This window comes from Pristiophorus japonicus, unplaced genomic scaffold (genome assembly GCF_044704955.1).
Source record: "Pristiophorus japonicus isolate sPriJap1 unplaced genomic scaffold, sPriJap1.hap1 HAP1_SCAFFOLD_100, whole genome shotgun sequence".
In the NCBI taxonomy this organism is placed as follows: Eukaryota; Metazoa; Chordata; class Chondrichthyes; family Pristiophoridae; genus Pristiophorus; species Pristiophorus japonicus.
The window spans coordinates 2138687-2161743 of record NW_027250650.1 but is presented as its reverse complement, the minus strand read 5'-3'; the positions used below and the strand labels follow the sequence as shown (position 1 = coordinate 2161743).

The 23057-nt window shown below is 44.4% G+C and overlaps 1 protein-coding gene across 5 annotated transcripts in view; it reads right to left on the bottom strand.

Annotated features, from left to right (window-relative positions):
• Positions 1 to 1597: 1597 nt before the first annotated feature.
• LOC139241240 (leukocyte immunoglobulin-like receptor subfamily B member 2) overlaps positions 1598 to 23057 on the bottom strand; it is a 37702-nt gene continuing 16242 nt past the window's right edge. For 4 of the 5 annotated variants that reach the window (XM_070869892.1, XM_070869893.1, XM_070869889.1 and 1 more), the window contains 7 exons: positions 22142 to 22432; positions 17798 to 18103; positions 14630 to 14731; positions 12675 to 12702; positions 4897 to 4949; positions 4021 to 4058; positions 1598 to 3078 (listed from right to left, as the gene is read on the bottom strand). In XM_070869892.1, coding sequence (XP_070725993.1) covers positions 2938 to 3078; positions 4021 to 4058; positions 4897 to 4949; positions 12675 to 12702; positions 14630 to 14731; positions 17798 to 18103; positions 22142 to 22432 — 959 coding nt within the window. In that variant the 3' untranslated portion in view covers positions 1598 to 2937. Of the gene's footprint in view, positions 3079 to 4020; positions 4059 to 4896; positions 4970 to 12674; positions 12703 to 14629; positions 14732 to 17797; positions 18104 to 22141; positions 22433 to 23057 lie in introns of all 5 variants that reach the window. The other variant, XM_070869894.1, reaches the window with a different exon arrangement.

Below are 23057 nucleotides of genomic sequence, written 5' to 3'. Positions count from 1 at the left end.
AGCATGCAGGTACAGCACGCAGCAAAGAAAGCAAATTGCATGCTGGCCTTCATAGCGAGGGGATTTGTGAGTCGGAGCAGGGCGGTCTTACTAAAGTTGTACAGGGCCTTGGTGAGACCACACCTTGAGTATTGCGCGCAATTTTGGTCTACTAATTTGAGGAAGGACATTCTTGCTATTGAGGGAGTGCAGCGAAGGTTCAGCAGACTGATTCCTGGGATGGCAGGACTGACATATGAAGAAAGATTGGATTGACTAGGCTTATATTCACTGGAAATTAGAAGAATGCGAGAGGATCTCAGAAACATGTAAGATTGTGACAGGATTGGAGATTTTGGGGAAGTCCAGAACCAGGGGTCACAGACTAAGGATAAGGGGTAAGCCATTTAGGACCGAGATGAGGAGAAGCTTCTTCACTCCGAGAATTGTGAACATGTGGAATTCTCTACCTCAGAAAGGTGTTGAGGCCAGTTCATTAAATATATTCAAAAGGGAGTTGGATGTGGCCCCTACGGCTCAAGGGATCAAGGGCTATGCAGAGAAAGCAAGCATGGAGTACTGAAGTAGCATGATCAGCCATGATCACATTCAATGGTGGTGAAGGCTTGAAGGGCCGAGTGGCCTATTCCTGCACCTATTTTCTATGTTTCTATTTTTCTACCTCGTATAGAGCTGGGGATTTGCTGAAATGGTGACGGGTAGCATGCTGCGGTATGGAGTCAGGGACACTAGTGTTAAAGGCAGAGTCTCGATTAAGGAGATTTCGAAGTGCTCCTTTCAGCGGGCCCTGGCTTCCTCGGTGTCCTTGAAGAGTGTCTCCCTGTTCTTGGCCAACAGTGGGGTGGGACCTTGGGTGCTTGGGCCGTAGGTGGACATAACTGTGGTGAAGATTCCTCACTCGTCATGGCTGTCAGCCTGCTGCTGGATCTCGTGTGCTTTCTCCACCAACCATCTATTCTTTCGGTCACGGGTTTTTTGTTGGATCTCGGCCTTCAACAGTCTTTTGAGATGCTTTTCTGCTCCTGAATTGGGTTGCTGCTTTATGTTCAGAAATGTACTGCGTTTGCTGTTTATTAGCTCCCGGAACTCCTAGTCATTTTTGTCAAACCAATCTTGGTGTTCCCTGTTTGAGTGACCAAGCGCCTCTTCGCAGGCACTGGTTGTGGTGGCCTTGAGGGCGGACCAGGCGCTGTGGGCAGTTCAAGTAATATTATATCAAAACATAAGCAGGGAAATGCAAAGAAAACTCCATGGAAGTAAAATAAGAGAAGAGACTGAATATGGGAAGTCGTGTATAACATGTCTCCAATACGCTACCACTTTGTTAACGCTACCATCCAAGACACGTTTTGTACCTCTTCCTTAATGGGGAAAGGCAAATTTCTTTCCCATTTTTCCCAGTGGTTGGTTTAAAGCTTCTAGCTGCAGTAAGATAGTAAGAATCTATATATATCAAATATGGCAAGATTCAATACCGATAAAAGGCAAATAGATTATTGTCCTAAAATTTATACTGTGCTGATTTCCGAATACTTAAGTTCTCAATCCCGTGGTACTTCTTCAAAAATATTTTCTTCCTACATGTAATAAATGGACATTTTAAGCGTAAGTATTGTTTATTTTTCCAGCTACATGCAGCTTAATATTCAAACTTTGCCTCAAATGTAAGTTTAAATGAATGCTTCTGATCAACAATGCAACATATGATAAAAGACGTCCACAACATGTTATCAATGAAATAAATTAGTAAAAGATATATGACAAGTGTCTGAGCGAGAAGGGTGTCGAGGGGTATGTGAATAGATGTTGATGAGGAAAGGCGGGAGGAGGCTCGAGTGGTACATAAACTGAATGGACTGGTTGGGCCAAGTGGCCTGTTTCTGGGCCAGATATCTAAACTAATGCTATATATGTTGATACATGGAACTGCTACCATGTGATAATTATGCAATGTTGTATAATTTCGAAGAAAAAACGATCAATCATGAAGCCAAAAAAAAGATGCAATATAGGTGTAGATTTTCATCTTTACCAACAGAGCATTAAGCCTTTTCTGGGCGAAGCTTAGAATTGAAAATGCGGCGCTAACAATTGCAAGCCTGTGATAGAACCCGCACCAATTTATGTTCTGATATTAACAGAAAGGAACTCTGGCTAGTTGTATTAGGTTTGTGTGAAATTTTCTGGAGGAATTCCAAGACTGCAATTCGCCCACCTGATGTTTAATATCCAGGCGCTAAAGACGAGTATCCCGAACCTCCTCCCACCATTCGGCCCAATGTGGCAGTTGTGTCCACGGGTCTTGGTGAAGAACATATATCAAAGGTGCGGAGAATTGATGGGCGTCAATTTGCAGCCGGAGGCCTCCGAACCGCAATAAACCTAAACACCTACCTGATGGACCTGTATCCATGCAGACTCGTGCTCCTGAGCCCATGCATACGCATGCGTAAAGATCAAGGTATCCCAGGAGGGCATGCAAATCACGTGAGCCAGCTAAACCAATCAGAAAGGCGTTTCTCATTCTGCTTATGGAGATTCCATTTATATACAGAATCCCCAATAAACTTAACAGGAATCGCGCCAAAAATACATGTACACAACATTGAAATAAAAAAAAATATTAACTTTTGAAATGATTAAACACGATTTTTAAAAAATTATTATTTTCACCATTATGCTGGTAAAAGACAGCCTCATGCTTTCTTTTACCAGGCGTAAGAGTTTCATTGGCATTATCTGGAGAAGAATTAGGCAAATAGCCCAACTCTCCACCAGAGGATGACCATTTCCTGGAGGTGTGGAGGATGATCCAAGAAGATTCTTAACAAATTGCAAGTTGTGAGATTTCTCACAAGCGCAGCCGATGCATAGAGCCAGGACTTGCAGGCACATATGGCCATGTACGTGGTCATAGGGCACGGAAATTCTGGGCTGTTATTTCTTTTTCACTTCAGCATACAAGCTGGTCTCTTTAGCAGTGACTAAGGTAGCTTCCTTCCGATTCACAGCTCCCATATTCAAAGTAGCATAAGTGATCTCCTGATGGTCGCTCTCTCGTACTTCAGAATACATTCCCTGCGAAGCATAACGTGAAGAAAGTGCAGAAGTAAATTATACAAATATAATCTGACTCTTTCCTTCTCTCGAACTTTTGCTGTCTCTCCATATCAATCTCTCTCATACCCACATTACTTTTTAAACATTCGTTCACGGGATGTGTGTGTCGCAAGGCCGGCATTTATTGCTCATCCCGAATTGCCTTTGTGAAGGTGGCGGTGAGCTGAATTCCTAAATTCCTGCAGTCCTTGTGGTGAAGTTATTCCCACAGTGTTCACTTTGTGTAGCTGTTTGGTGCAGCTGAGAGGGCAGTTAAGAGCTAACCACATTACTGTTTGTCTGGAATCACATATCGGCCAGACCGAGTAAGGACGGGAGATTTCCTTCCCTAAAGGACACTAGTGAACCAGATGGGTTTTTACAACAATACGGTTACCATCACTAATACTAACTTTTTATTACCGATTTATTTAATAAACTGAATTTAAATTCCCCAGCTTCTGTGGCGGGATTGAATTCCCGTCCCTGGATCATTATTCGAGGCGTCTGGATTATTAGTCCAATAACATAACCACCATGCTACTGTCTGGACCTGGCCCTCTGCCTTTCACTCTCGATCTTTCTCTCCATCGCTGTCTCCCTCTCCGACTCGCACATACGCATTCTCTCCATCTTTGTTTCTGCGGCTGTCTGCCTCGATGGCTGGCTGTCACTTTCTGTTTCTCTCTCGCCCTGACTCTTTTTCTTTCTCTCTAACTATATCTCTATGTCACTCTGTCTTTCCCTCTATGGTGCCTCTCTCTCTCCTTCTCACTCATGCTCTCTCTATCTCGGCCTTGCTCACTCTCCGTCTCTCTCTCTCGCTCACTCAATCTATTCAGGTCCACCACTCCCTCTACAGGAGGTGTTTGCAGAGCGAGAAGCTTAATAATCTGTATTTGAAAACAAAAATATGCTTACATTTGAGTCAGGATGTGAAGGAAGATTGGCGGTGTCATCTAAAAAGCAGAACATTTATTTTGGATCAGTTTCTGCCTGCTTTCCCAGCGAGACTCAATGGGCTAGAAAATCAACTTACTGCTCGAGCATAAATCAGCCATTTGGGATTGCCCAGCCACAATAGTATACGCCTAATTATCTAGTACCATTACAATCCGTTAATGGGTGATCAACACTGGGATCAGGCCCGTGCAGCAAGCTGAAAATCATCTCCAATATTAGATATGGGCAATAAGGGCCATGTAAAAGGGCCAAACAATGTAATATTCTGATTGATAATAATGGTTGCTCCATTTGTACTAGCTCCCATTACTGTCAATGAGAGTACACCCCAAAACACAGAAAGACAACACAATAATTATAAAAAAGTCATATATTTAAAATTAATTCAAATTAAAATGAAAGTTTAATGAAAAAATATATATCTTTGATAATCTTTTAAAATTGTTATAAAAGTGTTAAAAATTAACACCTTAATAGACAGGGTATATATAATAGAAATTAGTAATACAATTTAATCATTCTACCTTTTCAACTGAGGAGTATGAGTTTGAAGCACATTCGCTGAGGAAGTGACCCAAATCTCTATCCGTGAAGGTCCTTTTCCCGGGGATGATTGTGATTTGCCTAAACCCGGAACTTGCATTTATACTTCGGGCGTGTGCGCACACTGTACTATTCCGCAGAGACTGCAGTTTCCGCCCCGGGAGTCTGTTTGGGATTTGGAGCATTTTGAAGCGCAACTGTCAATCTCAAACTTGCTGTCCATTTCAACGGCAAATTATTGGCCAGTTCTTGTTGATTAAAGCCAGCAACTACCGTCAACACTACACTTACATGTGTTATCAGCAACTTCGGGATTTGTGACTCCACCTGCAGAGGCTCTACTTCTGCAACATAAACAAAAATGCTGACTCCTAAATGTGCGTCCAAATTAATGTTTATCTGATGCAGATGTAATACATTGTAGTTCAATTGACTGATTAAAGTACAATTGTTTATTTTGCATAAAATTATGAGTATCAAATTAAAGCGTGTCTCAAGATATTCTTATGGAGTGATTGACAGCAAAAACATTTCTGTGGCCATCTGAACATGTGATTCGCCCCCGCCCACTTTTTGCACATGAGTGATGTCATCGAGGTGCGGCTGCACATGCGCAGAACGGCACAGTTGCGTTTGCAGTGTAATTTTGATGAGCTCTGTGCGAGACGGGCCCTCACTGGATCTGTACCGAGAATGGAGGATCGAAAGGGAGAGCAGAGAGGGAAGGACATCAAGGAGAGGGTTTGGAGAGAGGGGAGGGATAAATAGGGGCTTGAGGTAGAGGAGGGGAAGAGAGAGGTCGGAGAGAGATGGTTTGGAGAAAGTGGATTGGAGAGAGAAGGGATACAGTAGAGAGAAAGGGGTCGGAGAGGGAAGAGCAGAGTTGAGAGGTGTGGACATAGAGAGGGGAGAGAGAATGAGCGGAGCGAGGGAAGGGAGAGAAAAAGAGGGATTGGAAGTAGAGAGGGGAGGGAGAAATAGGGACTTGAGGTAAAGGAGGGTAAGAGAAAGGTCGGAGAGAGAGAGAGTGTCAGAGAGAGAGGGTTTCCATAAAATGGTTAGGAGAAAGAGAAGAGAGGTGGTAGAGAGAGAGGGGTCGGAGATGGGAGTGAGAGGGGTAGGAGAGAGTTGAGAGACGATGAGGCTTTGGAGAGAGGAGAGAGATAGATTTGGAGAGAGAGGGGGTCGGAGAAAGTGGATGGCAGAGAGAGAATAGAGAGGGTAGCGAGAGAGAGGTCACAGAGAGGGGAGTGAGCTCTGTTGGAGAGTCGGGAGCGAAAGAGAGGTATGAGAGTAATGGTTGGAGAGAGGGGACGGAGAGGTGTTGGAGAATGGGAAGAGAGTTGAGAGAGAGAGGGGTTGAGGGAAGAGAGAGATATTGGAAGAGTGTGGGGAGCGAGAGAGAGGGGTTGGGGAGATGGGAGATAGAGGGAGAGAGAATGAAAGGTTGGAGATAGAGAGGATGGGGAGAGAGAGATCAGAGAGGGCGTCGGAGAGAGAGGCACTAGAGGAAGTGAATAGGATAGAGAGAAGGGAGAGGGTATGTTACGTATTTAACACCTTGCAACCTGTATTACACTACCACCAGAGGGCTCCCTGTTGGAGTCCCAATGGATCCCGGCATTCTTTGGGAGCACGGGATATAAGCAGGTAACCCACGAGGTACCTGCACTCTGTAAACTTATTAAAGGAGCTAAGGTCACACTTGCTCTTTGTGCACAGTACTCAATTTCATCCTTTATTATGAACGCATCAATCGGCGATGAGATAATGAACAACCGCGTGAAAATTCAAAGAACAGTTGGTATCCCAGAGAGTGGTGAACCTGTGGAATTCTCTACCACAGAAAGTTGTTGAGGCCAATTCACTAAATATATTCAAAAAGGAGTTAGATGAGGTCCTTACTACTAGGGGGATCAAGGGGTATGGCGAGAAAGCAGGAATGGGGTACTGACGTTGAATGATCAGCCATGAACTCATTGAATGGCGGTGCAGGCTAGAAGGGCCGAATGGCCTACTCCTGCACCTATTTACTATGTTTCTATGTTTCTATCCTGGAGAAGTTCTCTGAAGGTGATGATTGGGAGGCCCCCGTGGAGACACTCAACCAATACTTTGTGGTCAACGAGCTGGAAGCGGACGAGAATGCTGCCAAATGAAGTGCGATTCTCCTAACTGTCTGTGGGGCAACAACCAATGGCCTCAGAAAGAATCACCTAGTTCCGCTAAAACCAAAAGCTATATCCGATGAAGAATTGTGTATGCTGGTCTGGGAGCACCTAAATCCTAAGGAAAGCGTTTTTATGGCGAGATATCGGTTCAACACATCGGAGGGCCAGGAAGTGGCGAGCTATATCGCCGAACTAAAGCGCCTCGCAGGACATTGCGAATTTGAGGGATTCCTGGATCTTAGTGACTTTTTTGTAATGGGCAATGGCCATGAGGTAATCCTTCGCAAACTGTTGACTCTTGAAACTCCGAATCTAAGTAACGCCATAACGATAGCCCAGGCATTTATGTCCACCAGTTAAAACACCGAACACATTTTGCAGAGTAAAGAAGTAACATCATTTTTGAGCAGGAATGTACATGGCAGAAGGTAAACGCCGGCAGCTGCTGCACGAACTCAGACCCAGAGTCCGCCATCAATCGTTAATGCGAGGCAGATAACACCTTGTTGGCGTTGTGGAGGTGATCATCGGCCCCATCAATGCCCCTTAAAGCACTATGGGTGGAACGGTTGCAAAGCAATGGGACACCTCCAGCGAATGTGCAGGCGAGCTGCATCGCTGCAAACGCTGCAAACCACCGCGTTGCAGAGGATGACCGATCCACTGTGGATCAGGCTGAATTGGAGGCTCGTTCCGAGAAGACAGAAGTGCACGATGTACCCACATTCACCACGAAATGTCCACCAATAATATTGAAATTTGAACTAAATGGAATTCGAGTGTCAATGGAACTGGTCATCGGTGCGAGTCAGTCCATAATGAAAAAAAGGCCTTCGACAGGCTGTGGGGCAGCAAGGCACGCAGGCCCAAGCTCAGCCCCACTCGTACCAAACTAAATACTTACCCCAAGAAACTAATCCCTGTAATTGGCAGTGCAGAAGTCAAAGTCTCCTAGCATGGAGCAGTTCACAAACTTGTGCTGTGGATTGTGCCGGGGATGGCCTCACATTTTTTGGCAGAAGCTGGCTGGGATAAATACGCTGGAACTGGGACGACATCGGAGCGCTTTCGTCCATTGACGACGGCTCATGTGTCCAGGTTCTGAGCAGGTTTCCATCGTTGATTGAGCCAAGCATTGGAAGCATCTCGGGGGCGAAAGTGCACATCCATTTGGTTCCCGGTACGTGACCCATCCACCAAAAGGCAAGGGCGGTACCATATACCATGTGTGAGAAAGTGGAAATTGAGCTGGATAGACTGCAGCAAGAAGCATCATCCCACCAGTAGAAGTCAATGAGTGAGCCAGTACGATTGTCCCCGTACTTAAAGAGGAAAGCGCGGTCAGAATTTGGGCGGACTATAAAGTAAAAATTAACCGTTTTTCGCTACAGGACCAGTATCCGCTACCCAAGGCAGATGATATATTTGCGACCCTGGCTGGAGGGAAGAAGTTCGCTAAGCTGGACCTGACCTCGGCCTACATGCAAGAGCTTGAGGAGTCTTCGAAAGGCCTCACCTGCATCAGCACGCATACAGGTCTGTTCAACTGTAACAGACGCCCATTTGGGATTCGGTCGGCCGCGGCAATCTTCCAATGCAAGAAGGAGAGCCTGCTAAATTCAGTTCCGCGCACCGTGGTTTTCCCGGACGATATACTGGTTACAGGTCGGGAAACCATTGAGCACTTGAAACTCTTGAAGATGTTCTTAGTCGGTTGGATCGCATGGAACTCAGGTTGAAACGCTCGAAGTGTGTTTTCCTGGCACAGCAGGTCGAGTTCTTGGGAAGAAGAATTGCAACAGACGGCATCAGACCCTCCGACGCCAAGGCGGGTGCCATGAAGAATGCGCCGAAATCATAGAACGTGACGGAGCTGCGGTTGTTCCTGGGACTCCTTAACTCTTTCGGTAATTTCCTGCCTGGGTTAAGCAATCTGCTAGAATCCCTACATGCGCTAATTTGCAAGGGAGAAGACTGGATATGGGGGAAGTCACAAGAGGCTGCCTTTAAGAAAGCCAGGAATCTGTTGTGTTCAAACAAACTGCTTCTCATGTATAACCCTTGTAAACAATTAGTGCTAGCTTCTGACACGTTGTCATATTGGGTCGAGTGTGTGTTGAAGCAGGCAAACGAATCTGGGATTTCGCAACCGTTCGCTTATGCTTCCAGAAGTTTGTCCAATGCCGAAAGGGCCTAAAGCATGAATGGAAAAGTGGATCTGGCGCGCGTTTACGGGCAAAGAAAATGCATCAGTACTTTTTAGCCTCAAGTTCGAGCTTGAAACCAACCACAAACCGCAATATTGCTGTTCTCTGAGACCAAAGGGATTAATACCAATGCCTCTGTCCACATCCAAAGATGGGCGCTCATGCTGTCGGCATACTACTATGTAATCCACCACAGACCGGGCACAGAGAACTGTGCTGATGCTCCCCGTCGTCTGCCATTGCCCACCTCCGAGATGGAACTGACACAGCCTGCGGAATTGCTCATGGTAATGGAGGCATTGGAAAACGAAAATTCCCCCGTTGCAGCCCGCCAGATCAGGACCTGGACCAGCCAGGATCATTTAATGTGATTGGTAAAAAAAATTTGTACTCCATGGGAGCTGGTCCAGTGTCCCTGCGGGGATGCAGGATGCAAATCAGCCATCCCACAGGTGCAAAGACGAAATGTTCTTGCAGGCGGACTTTCTGTTGTGGGGCAATCGTGTGGTCTTGACCAAGGAAGGCAGAGATATGTTCATTTGTGAACTGCACAGCACTCACCCAGGCATTGTAATGATGAAAGCCATAGTCAGAACCCAAATGTGCTGGCCCGGCATCGACTCAGATTTAGAGTCATGCCTGCACCAGTGCAACGCTTGCTCTCAGCTGAGCAATGCACCCAGGGAGGCACCGTTAATTTTGTGGTCGAGCCCTCCAAACTGTGGTCGAGGATCCACGTGGATTATGCGGAACCATTTCCAAGCAAACTGTTCTTGGTTGTTGTGGATGCTTACTCAAAATGGATTGAATGTGCAAAAATGTCTGTAAGCACGTCCACGGCCACTTTTGAAAATCTACGAGCCATGTTTGGCACTCACGGCCGGCCTGATGTCCTAATCAGCGACAATGGCCCGTGTTTCACCAGTGCTGAATTCAAGGAATTGATGACCCGCAATGGAATCAAGCACGTCACATTTGCCCCATTTAAGCACACATCCAAAAGCCAGGCAGAACGGACAGTTCAGACCCTCAAGCAAGCCTTGAAACGCATGTCGGAAGGACCCCTGCAGACCTGACTATGCTGATGCTGCTCAGCTACCGCACCAGACCCGACTCACTCACCGGGTTCCAGCAGCCGAAATGCTCATGAAAAGCACGCTCAAAACAAGACTCTCTCTTGTCCAGCCTGGTCTCCATGAATACGTGGAGGGCAGGCGGCATCAACAAAGTGTTTACCATGAACACGCGAAATTGTCATGCGAAATTGAGGTCAAGGACACTCTGTTTGTTCTCAATTATGGACATGGTCCCAAATGGCTCACTGGCACGCTAATAGCCAAAGAGGGGACTAGGGTGTTCAATGTCAAATTGTCCAATGGATTAACGTGCAGAAACAATTTGGCTCAAATCAAATCGCAGATAACCAACAGATACGAACAACCCGAAGACGACAGCTCCAAGTTTGATCCTCCAAGACACACACAAGTGGCAACTGACATTATGGTTGTCCAGGAAGCCGAACTCAACATTCCCAGCTGCCCGGCAAGGCTGGTTGCCCAGCAGCCCAGTGAAGAACTAACCAACTCACCCACACCCACATTTGTACCGAGACAATCGACAAGGGAGCGGAACGCCCAAGATCGTCTCACCGTGTAAATAAGTGCACTATTGACTTTACGGGGGAGTGATGTTATGTATTTAAGCACTTGCAATCTGTATTATACTACTACCAGAGGGCCTATCTGTTGGAGTCCCGTGGAATCCCAGCGTCACTTTGGAACACGGTATATATCCAAGACACCCACGAGGTGCCTGTACTCTGGAGTCTAGTTGCACGAGCGAACGTCACACTTGCTCGTTGTACACAATACTCAGTTTCATCCTTTATTAAGAAGGCATCAGGGTAGAGAGAGGATTCCGAGAGGGGGAGCGAGAGGGGTTGGGGAGAGAGAGGAGGAGAGAGAAAGAGGGCTTGGAGAGAGAGGAGAGGGAGGGGAGAGAGAAAGAGGGATTGGAGGTATAGGATGGCCGAGAGAGAGGTCGGAGAGATGGCGTCGGAGAAAATAGTTTTGGAGAAAGTGGATAGGAGAACGAGAAGTGAGAGGATAGAGAGGGGTTGGAGAGTGGAGTGAGAGGGTTTGCATAGAGTGGAGAGAGAAAGAGTATTTGGAGAGAGGGGAGGGATAGAAGTCGGAGAGTGAAGGGGTCGGAGAGAGAGTGTTTGGAGAAAGTGGATGGCTGAGAGAAGAGAGAGAGTAGAGAGAGGAGTCGTAGAGAGGGCATTGAGACGTGTTGGCGAGTGGGGAGAAAGAGAGGAAAAAGAGAAGGGTTGGAGAGAGGGGTGAGAGGTGTTGGAGAATGGAGAGAGAGAGGGGTGAGGGAGAGAGGAGTTGGAGAGAGAGGAGACAGAATGAAGGGTGTGAGGTAGAGAGGATAGAGTGAGAGAAGTCAGAGAGAGCGGGCTTGGAGAAAGTGGATGGGAGAAAGAGAAGAGGGTAGAGAGAGACGGGTCGCAGTGAGGGGAGAGGGAGAAGGGAGAGAGTGAGCGGGGTCAGAGAAGAGACAGTTTTTCAGAGCGAGAGAGAGAGGAATAAGCGCAGAAAATGAGAGTGGGATCGGCGAGAGGGGAGGAAGAGAGAGAGAGAGATAGGGATGTCAGAGATAGAGAAAGAGGTGGGATAGGAGGGAGGGGATTCAGGGAGGGAAGGGGATTAAGGGGGAGAGAGGAATTCAGGAATTTGGTGGGACAGTATGGAGAGTACAGTGGGGATGGGGGCATAACATGATCGAAGTCTAAATGTGGGGGAGGCGGAAGATGTTGGTAAACAGCGATCCAAACGGCAATACTGCAGAAACTCCAGAAATCACGAAAGTGTCACTATTCACGTTACCCTGTTAACAATCCGTGCCGCACACCAAATTTCCCCTCTATGGCGGGGGGCGGGTGTGGTGTGGGGGTGGGGGGGGGGGAGAATGGAATGAACTTGGGATTGGTGGGTATTACTAGGTCAGGAAACTTAGGTTGGGGGACTTGCGAGATTGGGTCAGGAACTTTAGTTGGAGGGCGTGCGGGATTGGGTCAGGAACTTCGGTTGGGGAGCGTCCGGGATTGGGTCAGTGACTTTGGTTGGGGGCATGAGGGATTGGGTCAGGTACTTGGGTTGAGAGCATGAGAGATTGGTTCAGGAAGTTCGGTTAGGGAGTGTGCAGGATTGCATCAGGAACGTGGGTTGAGGAGGGTGCGGGATTGGGTCAGGAGTTTTACTTGGGAGCAAGAGCGATTGGGTCAGGAACTTGGGTTGGTGGGAGTTGATGAACAATTTTGACTGGGTGGCTGCAAGTCAGTAGGTGGGCTTGGGGTGGGAAGTCCATCAGGAACTTGGGCTGGCGGGGGCGGAGGATTAGGTAATGAACTTGGGCGAGGAGCTAGAGGCAGGAACATGTTTGGTGGTTGGGAGAAGGTGTAAACCTGTGAGAGTGCGCTCTATTCTATCTGTCGACGGCAGTCAGATTGGCTCGAATTACACTTTGCAAAGTCACTGATTATGTAGGCAGGGTTGTTCTAATTACACATTCCAGTGAAAATGCTGGGTAAGTTTTATCCTCCAAGGGGAACAATCAGCAATCAGTCATATAATCAAGGAGACCCAATCAGAGCTTTGGTGTTACAAATGTGTGTCCATATTCTTACCTCTCATTACTTTGCCTTCTTATTTGTCCTGGAGAAAAATAATAAAAGAATGGGAATGTTTTTGAAAAATTGTTACCTTTCCCAATAAAGTGAGTTAAACTAACAGCATTTCCACTGTTCAATACTTATTACAGATCAATCAGATAAAAGGATTCATATACACCCTCCCTAAAAGAAAACAAGGAAAGGTGACTTGTTCACGCACAAAGTTGCAAGAAAATTTACAATCAGAAAAAAGCTAACATGGAACCAGTTTCCTCTCAATGGCATCTCCACAACAGGGCTGATTACTTGCAGTTGCAGCTGTAGAAATTCGTCTTTTCCTACCCCAACTTGATGGTAGCTAAATCGTAAAATATTACCAAATTAAATAGTATTGGGCCGAAATTTGCCGTCGAAGGCACACCTCTGGATTACACCACCCGCAAAAAAATCTTAACGATCCTGCTGGCTCCGGGGTTTTGGAGACTTCGGGTCCTTGGCCTGTCGGCCTATCCCAAGATAAAGGTCCACGGTTCTCAGGGACGCAAGCGGTTCGGAAGCCTCCCTGGGATCACGTGAGCCAGGTCAACCAATTAGAAAGAAGGATTCCTCGTAACCTTCCAGGGATTCCATTTAGAAACTGAATCCCCATCAGCCTATAAGGCATCTCCAAATAAATAAGCTCATGAGAAACCGCCAAATTATTAAATAATATGTACAATTCTAATAAAAACTGTATGTTACCCCATTGAAAATTAATTAAATGCCCCTTTGATGAAGCTTTCAAATTGAAAATTTAAATTTTTGAAAAATAAGAAAAATTTTTGAATGCTGGTCAAAATATACATGAGCTAATTTAAAAAGGCTTTGTCTGTTTTAATCATGTTGAAAATAATGGGATTGGATTTGCGGCCCATGCGGGTCAATGGAATTTTCCAACAAGCCCACAGTTGCAGCAGAGCCTGGTCTCCAATCGTCTTGGATCGACTTGCCATTGGACCAAGACCTTGCTCTGTCAAGTTCGTATGGTAGCTGGTGTGCAATGCCGCCACCCACCCCCAACCCCCCACATTAAGAGAATTCACCCACTGGCATCTTCAACAATTTAAAATGAATTTCGGGACCTACGGGTCTGTACGAGGTGCCCATAGGTGCCCCGCATGTTCCGGGTTAATACATGCACTCGCTTGAGCTGAAACCCGCAAATTACGATCTGCCAAAAATCCGCTTGAACGACCATACGCATCTGAAAGAATAGAGCATTTACTGGTGGAGAATTCGACTATTTGCTCAACTTCTGCCTTCGAATTCCCTTTATATTTTTGCATTGCTAAAGGAGGACTAAGGCTTGCTTTTTGCCAGCGTAAGAGTTAAAAAAAATAGTTCAATTAAATTTAATCACGCATTGATATATTAAAGACCCTGTCCAATAAGATAAGGTTATTTTTAGACCCGTTAAATTGCATTAAACAAATCAAATAATTAAATGTTATTGTAAATATTTGAATAAATTTTATTTTAATTAATTTGAAACATATCATATTTTCTTCGTATGTTCGTGTATTTTTTAAGTGATCCCCATTCATACTTATGTGAGCTCAGTGCAACTAGAATCGAGGGATATATGGGAATATTGCCGAGAAGTGGAGTTGAGGTAGAAGATCAGCCATGATCTTAATGAATGGCAGAGCATGCTCGAGGGGGTGAGTAGCCTGCTCAAGCTCCTAATTCTTATTTTCTTATGTTCATATGATATCGGCCGTGCAAAATGCGGGCCAATTTCTCGACAGATCTAACTAGACATGCAGCCTTTCAAATCGAACGGACGGAACATTTCAACATTTGTTTAAACATCACCTTACACAATCTTAATGCTGGATTTGGGTTACAGGTTTTTTTTGCATGGTGCGACCAGCTTTTTGACTATATTAATTTATATGAAAAATTCGTATAGTTTTTCCATGATCACTTACTTCTCTTTCTGATCAAAAGGCAGATAATCACCACAAACAGTAAAGCAATGACCACAACAGCGCATCCCAGGCCGACATTAAGCAATACTCCGTTGTCTGCATCTACACAGTGATTAAAAAAACGGACATTTCTAAGAGTTCATCTGCAACGAAGACATGTCAGCATTTTTTCCAGCAGAAAATGAAATGGCCCCAGATGTTCTTTTTGGGCTGTCTGGTTCATTTGCTTCAGTCGCACTTTATACGCCATGCCCGAAATTAAGTTCCATTGACGTGAATATGATGCTATGGTGTCAAATTGAACATGATTGGTTGAGAATGAAGTAGAAAGCTGTAGACTGCAGGCAGGTATCAATGAACTGGGCAGGTGGACAGAACAGTGGGAAACGGAATTCCATCTGGAGAAGTGTGAGGCAATGCATTTGCGGTGGGCCAACAAGGTTAGGAAATATACATATAAATGGTAGGACAGTGAGAAGTGTAGAGGAACAAAGGGACCTTGGAGTGCATGTCCACAGATTCCTGGCAATAGAGAAGGTGGGTTAGAAGGCGGACGGAATACATACCTTTATTAGCCAACGCATAGAATACAAGAGCAGGGAGGTTATACTTGAACTGTATAAAACACTAGTTAGGCCACAGCGAGAGTACTGGTCACGACATTATAGGATATATGTGATTCCACTGGAGAGGGTACAGAGAATATTAACGAGGATGTTGCCTGGATTGAAGAATTTTAAATGTGAAGAAAGATTGCATAGTCTGGAGTTGTTTCTTTGGAAAGTGGAGACATAGTGAAACTAATTTCGGCATATAAAATTATGGGCCTGGACAGAATGGAAAGGACGGACCTGTTTCTTTTAGCAAAGGTTCAATAACAAGGGGGCTTAAATTGAAAGTAATTGGTAGGCTATTTAGAGGGGATTTAAGGTGGTAGCGGATCAGCCGTCCTTTAATATCTCTACATTTACAGATTACACTAAGCTGGGTGGCGGTGTGAGCTGTGGGGACGATGCTAAGAGGCTGCAGGTTGACTTGGACAGGTAAGTTGAGTGGCCAAATGAATGGAAGGTGTGAAGTTATCCAAAATTTGAAGGCAGAATATCTGAATGACAGCAGATTAGGAAAAAGGAGGTTCAATGAGACCTGGGTGTCATGCTACGTTAGTCATTTAAAGTTGGCTTGCAGGTACGGTAGGCGGTGAAGAAGGCAAATGGCATGTTGGCCTTCAGAGCTAGGGGAGTTGAGTATAGGAGCAGGGAGGTCGTACTGCAATTGTTCAGGGCCTTGGTGAGGCCTCACCTGGAATATTGTGTTCAATTTTGATATCCGAATCTGTGGAAGGACGTTCTTGCTATTAAGGGAGTGCAGCGAAGGTTCACCAGACCGATTCCTGTGATGGTAGGACTGACATATGAGGAAAGATTGGATCGACTGGGCCTGTATTCCCTGGAGTTTAGAAGAATGAGAGGCGATCTTATGGAAACATATACAATTCTGACGGGACTGGACTGGTTAGATGCAGCAAGAATGTTCCCGAAGTTGGGGAAGTCCAGAACCAGGGGTCACAGTCCAAGCGTAAGGGGTAAGCCATTTAGGACCGAGATGAGGAGGAATTTCCTCACTCAGAGAGTTGTTAACCTGTAGAATTCTTTACCGCAGAGAGTTTTTGATGCCAGTTCGTTAGATATATTCAAGAGGGAGTTAGATATGGCCCGTACTGCTAAAGGAATCATGGGGTATGGAGATAAAGCAGAAAAGGGGTACTGAGGTGAAGGTTCAGCCATGATCTTATTGAATGGTGGTGCAGGCTCGAAGGGCCGAATGGCCTACTCCTGCAAGTATTTTCTATGGTTCCATGTTTCTAAACACCGTGCCTGAAACTCAGAAATGTTGAATCATAATTCAGTAGAGAAGCAAGCTGAGTACAACATTTACAGGGGAGAGCTAAAAAACGAAATTAGAAGGGCAAATAGTTTGTAGGAGAAGAGAGTAGCAGGTAAAATAAAGGGAACAGAAAAGTATTTTATATGAATGTTGGGCAATAACCTGTGATCTCTCTAGGCGCATGCGATGTGTGCACGTGCCTGAAGAGGCCCCACAAGTTCAGGGATAAGATGTGCACTGCACACGTACCTAAATCCAGCACATGCGATCTATCAACACGAGGAGGACCTCCAGAAGCAGAAATTGGGGCTGCTTACCCAAATTCTGCCCAGCAAATGTCCTTAAAATTATTATGTTTGGTAAAAGCAAGATAAGGCCTGCTTTTATTAGCATAATTATTAAATGATAGATATAATTAATGTTACGTCTTTTTTTAAAAAGAACCCTGTCATTTAAGGTCAGTTCATGTTTTACACTATTGGAACATGTTAAAAAATGCCAAAAATTTATTTTTTTCTAAAACATTTACTTTCATACAATTGCTTTTAATTTCAAACAAATGATGTGTTTTTTATTTACTTAAGATGTTTTCTTTGTTTTGGAGTTATTCCCATTCGTAGTAATGGGAGCTTTGTACAAGAAGGCTGTGATGGTTTTAAAAATTGGAAGTATAGAGAGGCGGGAATTTCCAGAGTTTGGGGCAAACGCACCAGAAGGCACTGCCACCAATGGTTGAGCAATAAGAATCAGGGATGCTCAAGACGGCAAATTAGAGGAGCGCAGATATCTCGGTGGGTTGTGGGGCTGCAGGAGATTGCAGAGAGAAAAAGGGGGCGAGAGGCCATGGAGGAATTTGTACAGGAGGATGAGAATTGTAGGGACTCGAGGAGGTTACAGTGATAGGGAGGGGGCGAGGGTCCATGGAGGGATTTGAAAAGGAGGATGAGAATTGTAGGGGATGAAGGAGGTTGCAGAGATAGGGAGGGGCGAAGCCATGGAAGAATTTGAACAGGAGCATGAGCAATGTTGGGCCTGGAGGTGGTTACAGAGATATGGAGGGGGCAAGGAGCCATGTAGGGTGTTGAAAATAAGAGTGCGAATTTTGAAATCGAGAGAAACGTTTCGGCAAGAGATCAATAACAGACTGTTGCAGGGAAACGTGTAAACCTAGGTTCAATGTTAAATGGAATTGGCCACTTATATAAACTATAAATGAGCGAAAGATTCAGACATTGAAATACGAGAATATACAACCTGTTTTTGATTTGTTTTGTTCCCTACCTTTCACGGTAATCATTACATCTTTACTGACTGACGACTCTCTCCAATGCCCTACAACCTCTGTTTGATATCGGCAACTATAATTTCCTCCCGAGCCTTTACTTCGGGTATTTATGGTGAAGGACACAATTCGCTCATCGCCGGTCACAGTACGAGACTGTACAGGATTTCCTTTGCCATCTTTGTACAAGTGAAATGTCCCCCCTCGGGAGCGAATGTCACCTTTGCAGAAAATGGACACTTTGTCTCCGTTTGAATCAGCGCCAGATCCTGGGTCAATGTAGATAGTCGGCTCCAAGAGTGAATCTGTAACAAAAGTATTGTCTGCAATTGTGAGGTAAAACTCGACTGAATGACATACGAGTATGCTTTTCGAAAAAAATATTTCCGCTTGAAAACCATTTATACTTTGCATTTCGTTATTACCTAGAAGTTAAGGACGGTGGGAGAGCGGTATAAACCAGGAAGTACTGATTCTTTCTTTGGTGCCTGGGGAATTTGTTCAGTCTGTTTTTATCTGCTTTCAATAATGACAATTGTGTGGCCGCTTACTGCACATCTCCATTCAATCTGCACAACATGAGCTTCCTTTAGCTCAAGTGGTCAACTGCCCCTCCCTTTCTCAGGCCGACCTTCCGCTATCGAATTTCAATTTATAGATTTGAAAAGTAGGAAAATTATGCTAACCCTGCATCGAAACTTGGACAGACCACACTTGGAGTACTGCAAACAGTTCTGGTCTCCATATACCTTGGACAGAACACACTTGGAATACTGCGAAAACTTCTGGTCTCCATATGCATTGCACAGACCAGACTTCGAGTACTGCGTACAGTTCTGGTCTCCATACACCTTGGAGAGACCAAACTTGTAGTACTGCCTATGTTTCTGATCTCCATATACCTTGGACAGACCGCATTTGGAGTACTCGGCATCGTACTCCTCTGCATATACCTTGGTTAGAACACAGTTGGAGTACTGCCTACAGTTCTGGTCTCCATATACCTTGGACAGACCACACTTGGAGTAGTGCGTACAGTTCTGGTTTCCATATACCTTGGACAGATCACAATTGGAGTACTGCATACAGTTCCGGACACCATGTACCTTGGTTAATCCACACTTGGAATACTGCGTACAGTTCAGGTCTCCATATACCTTGGTTAGACCACAATTGAAATACTGCGTACAATTCTGGTCACCAGATTATAAAGAGGATAAAGAGGAACTGGAGAGGGTGCAGAACATATGTACAAGGATGATGCCAGAAAGGCGAGAGTAAACATCTCAGGAAAGGATGAACAGGCTGGGTCTCTTTTCTCTCGAAAAAGAAGGTTGATGGTTGACCTGATAGAGGTCTTTGAATTTATAACACGTTTTGATAGTGGATACAGAGTGAATGATTCCAGTTGTGGGGAAGAGCATAATTAGAGGCTATCAATATAATATTGTCATCAACAAAACAAATAGGAAATTCAGACGATAATTATATATCCAAATAGTAGTGGGAATGTGGAACTCGCTACCACAGGGAGTGGTTGAAGCGAATAATACAGATGCATTTAATGGTAGGCTAGATAAGCATATGGGAGAGAAGTGAATAGTGGGTTATGCTGATATATTGAGATGAAGAAAGACAGGAGGAGGCTCGAGTGGAGTACAAGGACTGGCATATTCTGGCTAGGATGAATGGACTGTTTCTGTGCCGTATATCCTGTGTAATCCTATGACTTTGTAGCCATTTGGAGCTAGAATTATCAAACAATAGGCCCATACTCATCCATCCCAAGAAGAACTGAGCTAGTAAAGGTATTCTTCAAAATACTGAGAGTTTACTTTCTTAATTGCCTTAGACATTGGTATGGAGATAACGGATATTATTTCGTTGCTTCAGTCACTAATATTGCATCGCACATATAACGTTTGCTGACGTCTGCAATTAGAGCACAGTGTTAACATGAGTCTAATTATTACGAAATTAATGAATAATATCGCTGACATCACAGCACATAAAACTACTAAACACTGTGTCTCAACATGAATTTGACATATTACACCATTATATATATGTATATATATATATACATATGTATTTAACGTGACAGCAGAGCTTACACAAACTAGTGTTGTATTCCCTGGAAGTTTGAAGTTTAAGGGTGATCTGATCGAAGTTTTCAGGATATTAAGGGGAACAGATAGGGTAGATAGGGAGAAACTATTTCTGCTGGTTGGGGATTCTAGGACAAGGGGACATAGTCTAAAAATTAGAGCCAGACCTTTCAGGAGGGCAATTCGGAAACACTTCTATACACAACGGATAGTACAACTTTGGAACTCTCTTTCACAAACAAAAAATTACGTTTGATTTATCGTTAATTTTAAAACGGTGATTGAGAGCTTCTTGTTAAGCAAAGGTAATAAGGGATATGGCCCAAAGGCAGGTATATGGAGATGTGGAGTTAGATCGCAGATCAGCCGTGATCTCATCGAATGTAGGTACAGGCTCGAGGGGATGAATAGCCTATGCTCCCAATTAACACGATTAATTCGGCTGCTGAAACGTGTTAACGTTTAGTTTGTTCAGTGCACGGAAAAAATGTGGTTGGCATCAATGGAGAGAGAAAGAGAGAGAGAGCGGTAACTATTTTACATGCAACTGCCAATGTTCAATTTTTAAGAAACGCTGTAGCATGCTTAAAGTTGGCATACTATTAACATGCAACCATACACCATTGCAGGCTACACGAGGGGCTGTTGATGGACAAACAAAGTAAACCGGTGTGATTAAAAATAAGCTGAAGGACTGTGCATTGATGGAGAATTAGCAAATGTTGATGTACGAGAAATGTAAACTTGTGTGGGTGTAAATGGGCTGAAAGACAGTGCATTGAAGTTGAATTATCAATTGTTGATGTGCGAGAAATGCAAACTTGTGTGGGTATGAAATGGTGAAGGAAAATGCATTGCTCGGAGGCTATTAAATAAGGACAGGCCACTTCGAGTTTGATAAAAAGAATAGTTTGTAAAAGATAATATTTTTTTGTTTATTTTTTTAAAAAGGAGGAACTTATTTGCATGCATGCTTACGCTCGGAACTGCTGAAAAAGCTCTGCTTATAAATTGCATTATACTCTGAAGAAATTAGACTCTGCTTTCATTTTTTGATGTAAAATTAGAAAACAATGAAGTGATTTCTAACTACAAGGCAGATTTCCTTGCTACTCAACTGAACAACAGAAAATTATTTAAAAACAGCAGATTCCTGTAACCTTCTGATATGTGAGGGGGAATTATTCCCCCTGATATTCACAGTGTAAATCCTCTCTGTAATCAGTGCATCGATATTAGCACTCACACATCCCATTGGTCCCACATATTTCCCAAACGACAATGTCCAGGTACAAACCACACATTAATTTGCATCTGTTGTTTGTTTTACCCTGTTTGGCATACACAGTTAAATACTAAATAGGTTGTAAAAGAGCACCATGCACAATAGTGCTCATAGAAGCTGCCCTTCCCTCTCCACATTGACCGATGGTATCCAGTAGAGGGTGGGAATTTGTATGCCAGACTCTCAAAATATTATTACAATTTGCTCCCAGGTAAAGGGAGCATTTAGCATAAAACAGATATGTGGACAATTGGCTGAAACACGCTGTAAAATTCTCAGCCTTTCTCCCAAACTGCATCAAACAGTGGCAGGATTCAATGATTCCCAATGACATAGCGCCTGTCATTGATTTCAAAATGCCATAAGAACAGGGTACCCTACAGAATGGGAAATTATACATTTAGTGATTTTTATATATGTAGATCTTCCCAACTCAATTCATGTCCCCGCTTCAGTAAAAGTTTTGGTCACTATGCGATAAGTTTTAACTTGAAAAACACGTTTTATTATACCAGACCGGTCAATGTGGTGTAGGAATGGCAGCTTGAAAGAACAGAAGCATATTGAAGGCTTTTCGCGTCTGCCAGTCGCACTCTCTGTCCCTGAATCAAAAGCCCTGGATTTTTCTATAGGTTGGAAGATGCGGATGACGCGCCTTCTCACAAAAAGAGATAATGTACCAATAACTGGGAGAACTTTCGAGCATATTAAACGCCTCTCCCACGCATGTTAAATGCGAGACTTAAAAGGGGCTGGAGTTTAAACTGACTTTTACCCAGATTTACAATATCAATTTCAAATCCATGAAAAGACCTTTGGGTGGCAAACCAACCACCAATGGCGAATATAAATGCAGCCCAAGAGTTCTTCGCGTCCCCTGGATCGCTGGATTGCTAAGAAATAACACATTGATGTAGTCGCTTTGGGGAGAATTGGTTTTGGTAACATACCTCGAATAACCATCTGAACAGGGTCGCTCCATTCTGAACATATCCATTGTGCATTCACCGCGTGCAGACATTGACATGTATAACCGCTTCCATAGCCCTTTGCTGCCGTTGAATCAGCAGACGTCACACATTCTCCTTTATGAGGGTCAACTTCTGTGATTAGCTGATGATTCCTTTGATAACGGATCCTTGTGACAGGACACCGACAGCGACATGTCAAATATAATCCCTCTCCTGTTAAGAACACTCCATAGGGTGGGGTAATATACAATGTTGGCTTCGCTAACTCATCTGAGGAATACAAAGTCAATAAAGTTTAGACAAGCATTATTTTTAATCCATCGATGACATTACAATCAGCCAAGTTCTACGTGTACAATGTGGCACCATATTGGAAGGTGTAGTTAAAGAACGACTATCATTTATCTAGCGCCTTTCTCGTTCACCAGATGTCTCAAAGCGCTTAAAGCCAATGAAGTTATTTTTGAGTATAGTCACTGTTGTAATGTGGAAAATATGGCAGCTAATTTGCGCAAAGGAAGCTCCCACAAACAGCGATGTGATAATGCGCAGATAATCTGTTTTTGTTATGTCATTTGAAACGTAAATATTGGCCAGGACACCGGGGATAACTCCACTGCTCCTCATTGAAATATTGCCATGGGATATTTGATGACCTCCTGAGAGGAAAGATGGGAGCTAGGTTTAATGTTTCATCTGAAAGACGGCACAACCGACACAGCAGCACTGTCTCAGTGCTGTCCCTCTGACAGTGCAGCGCTCTTCAGTACTGCCCCTCCGACAGTGCGGTGCTCCCTCAGTACTCTCCAGTCGACAGTTCAGCACTCCATTAGTCCTGCTTCTCTGAAAATTCAGCGCTCCCTCAGTACTGCCTTTCTGATAGTGCGGCGCTCCC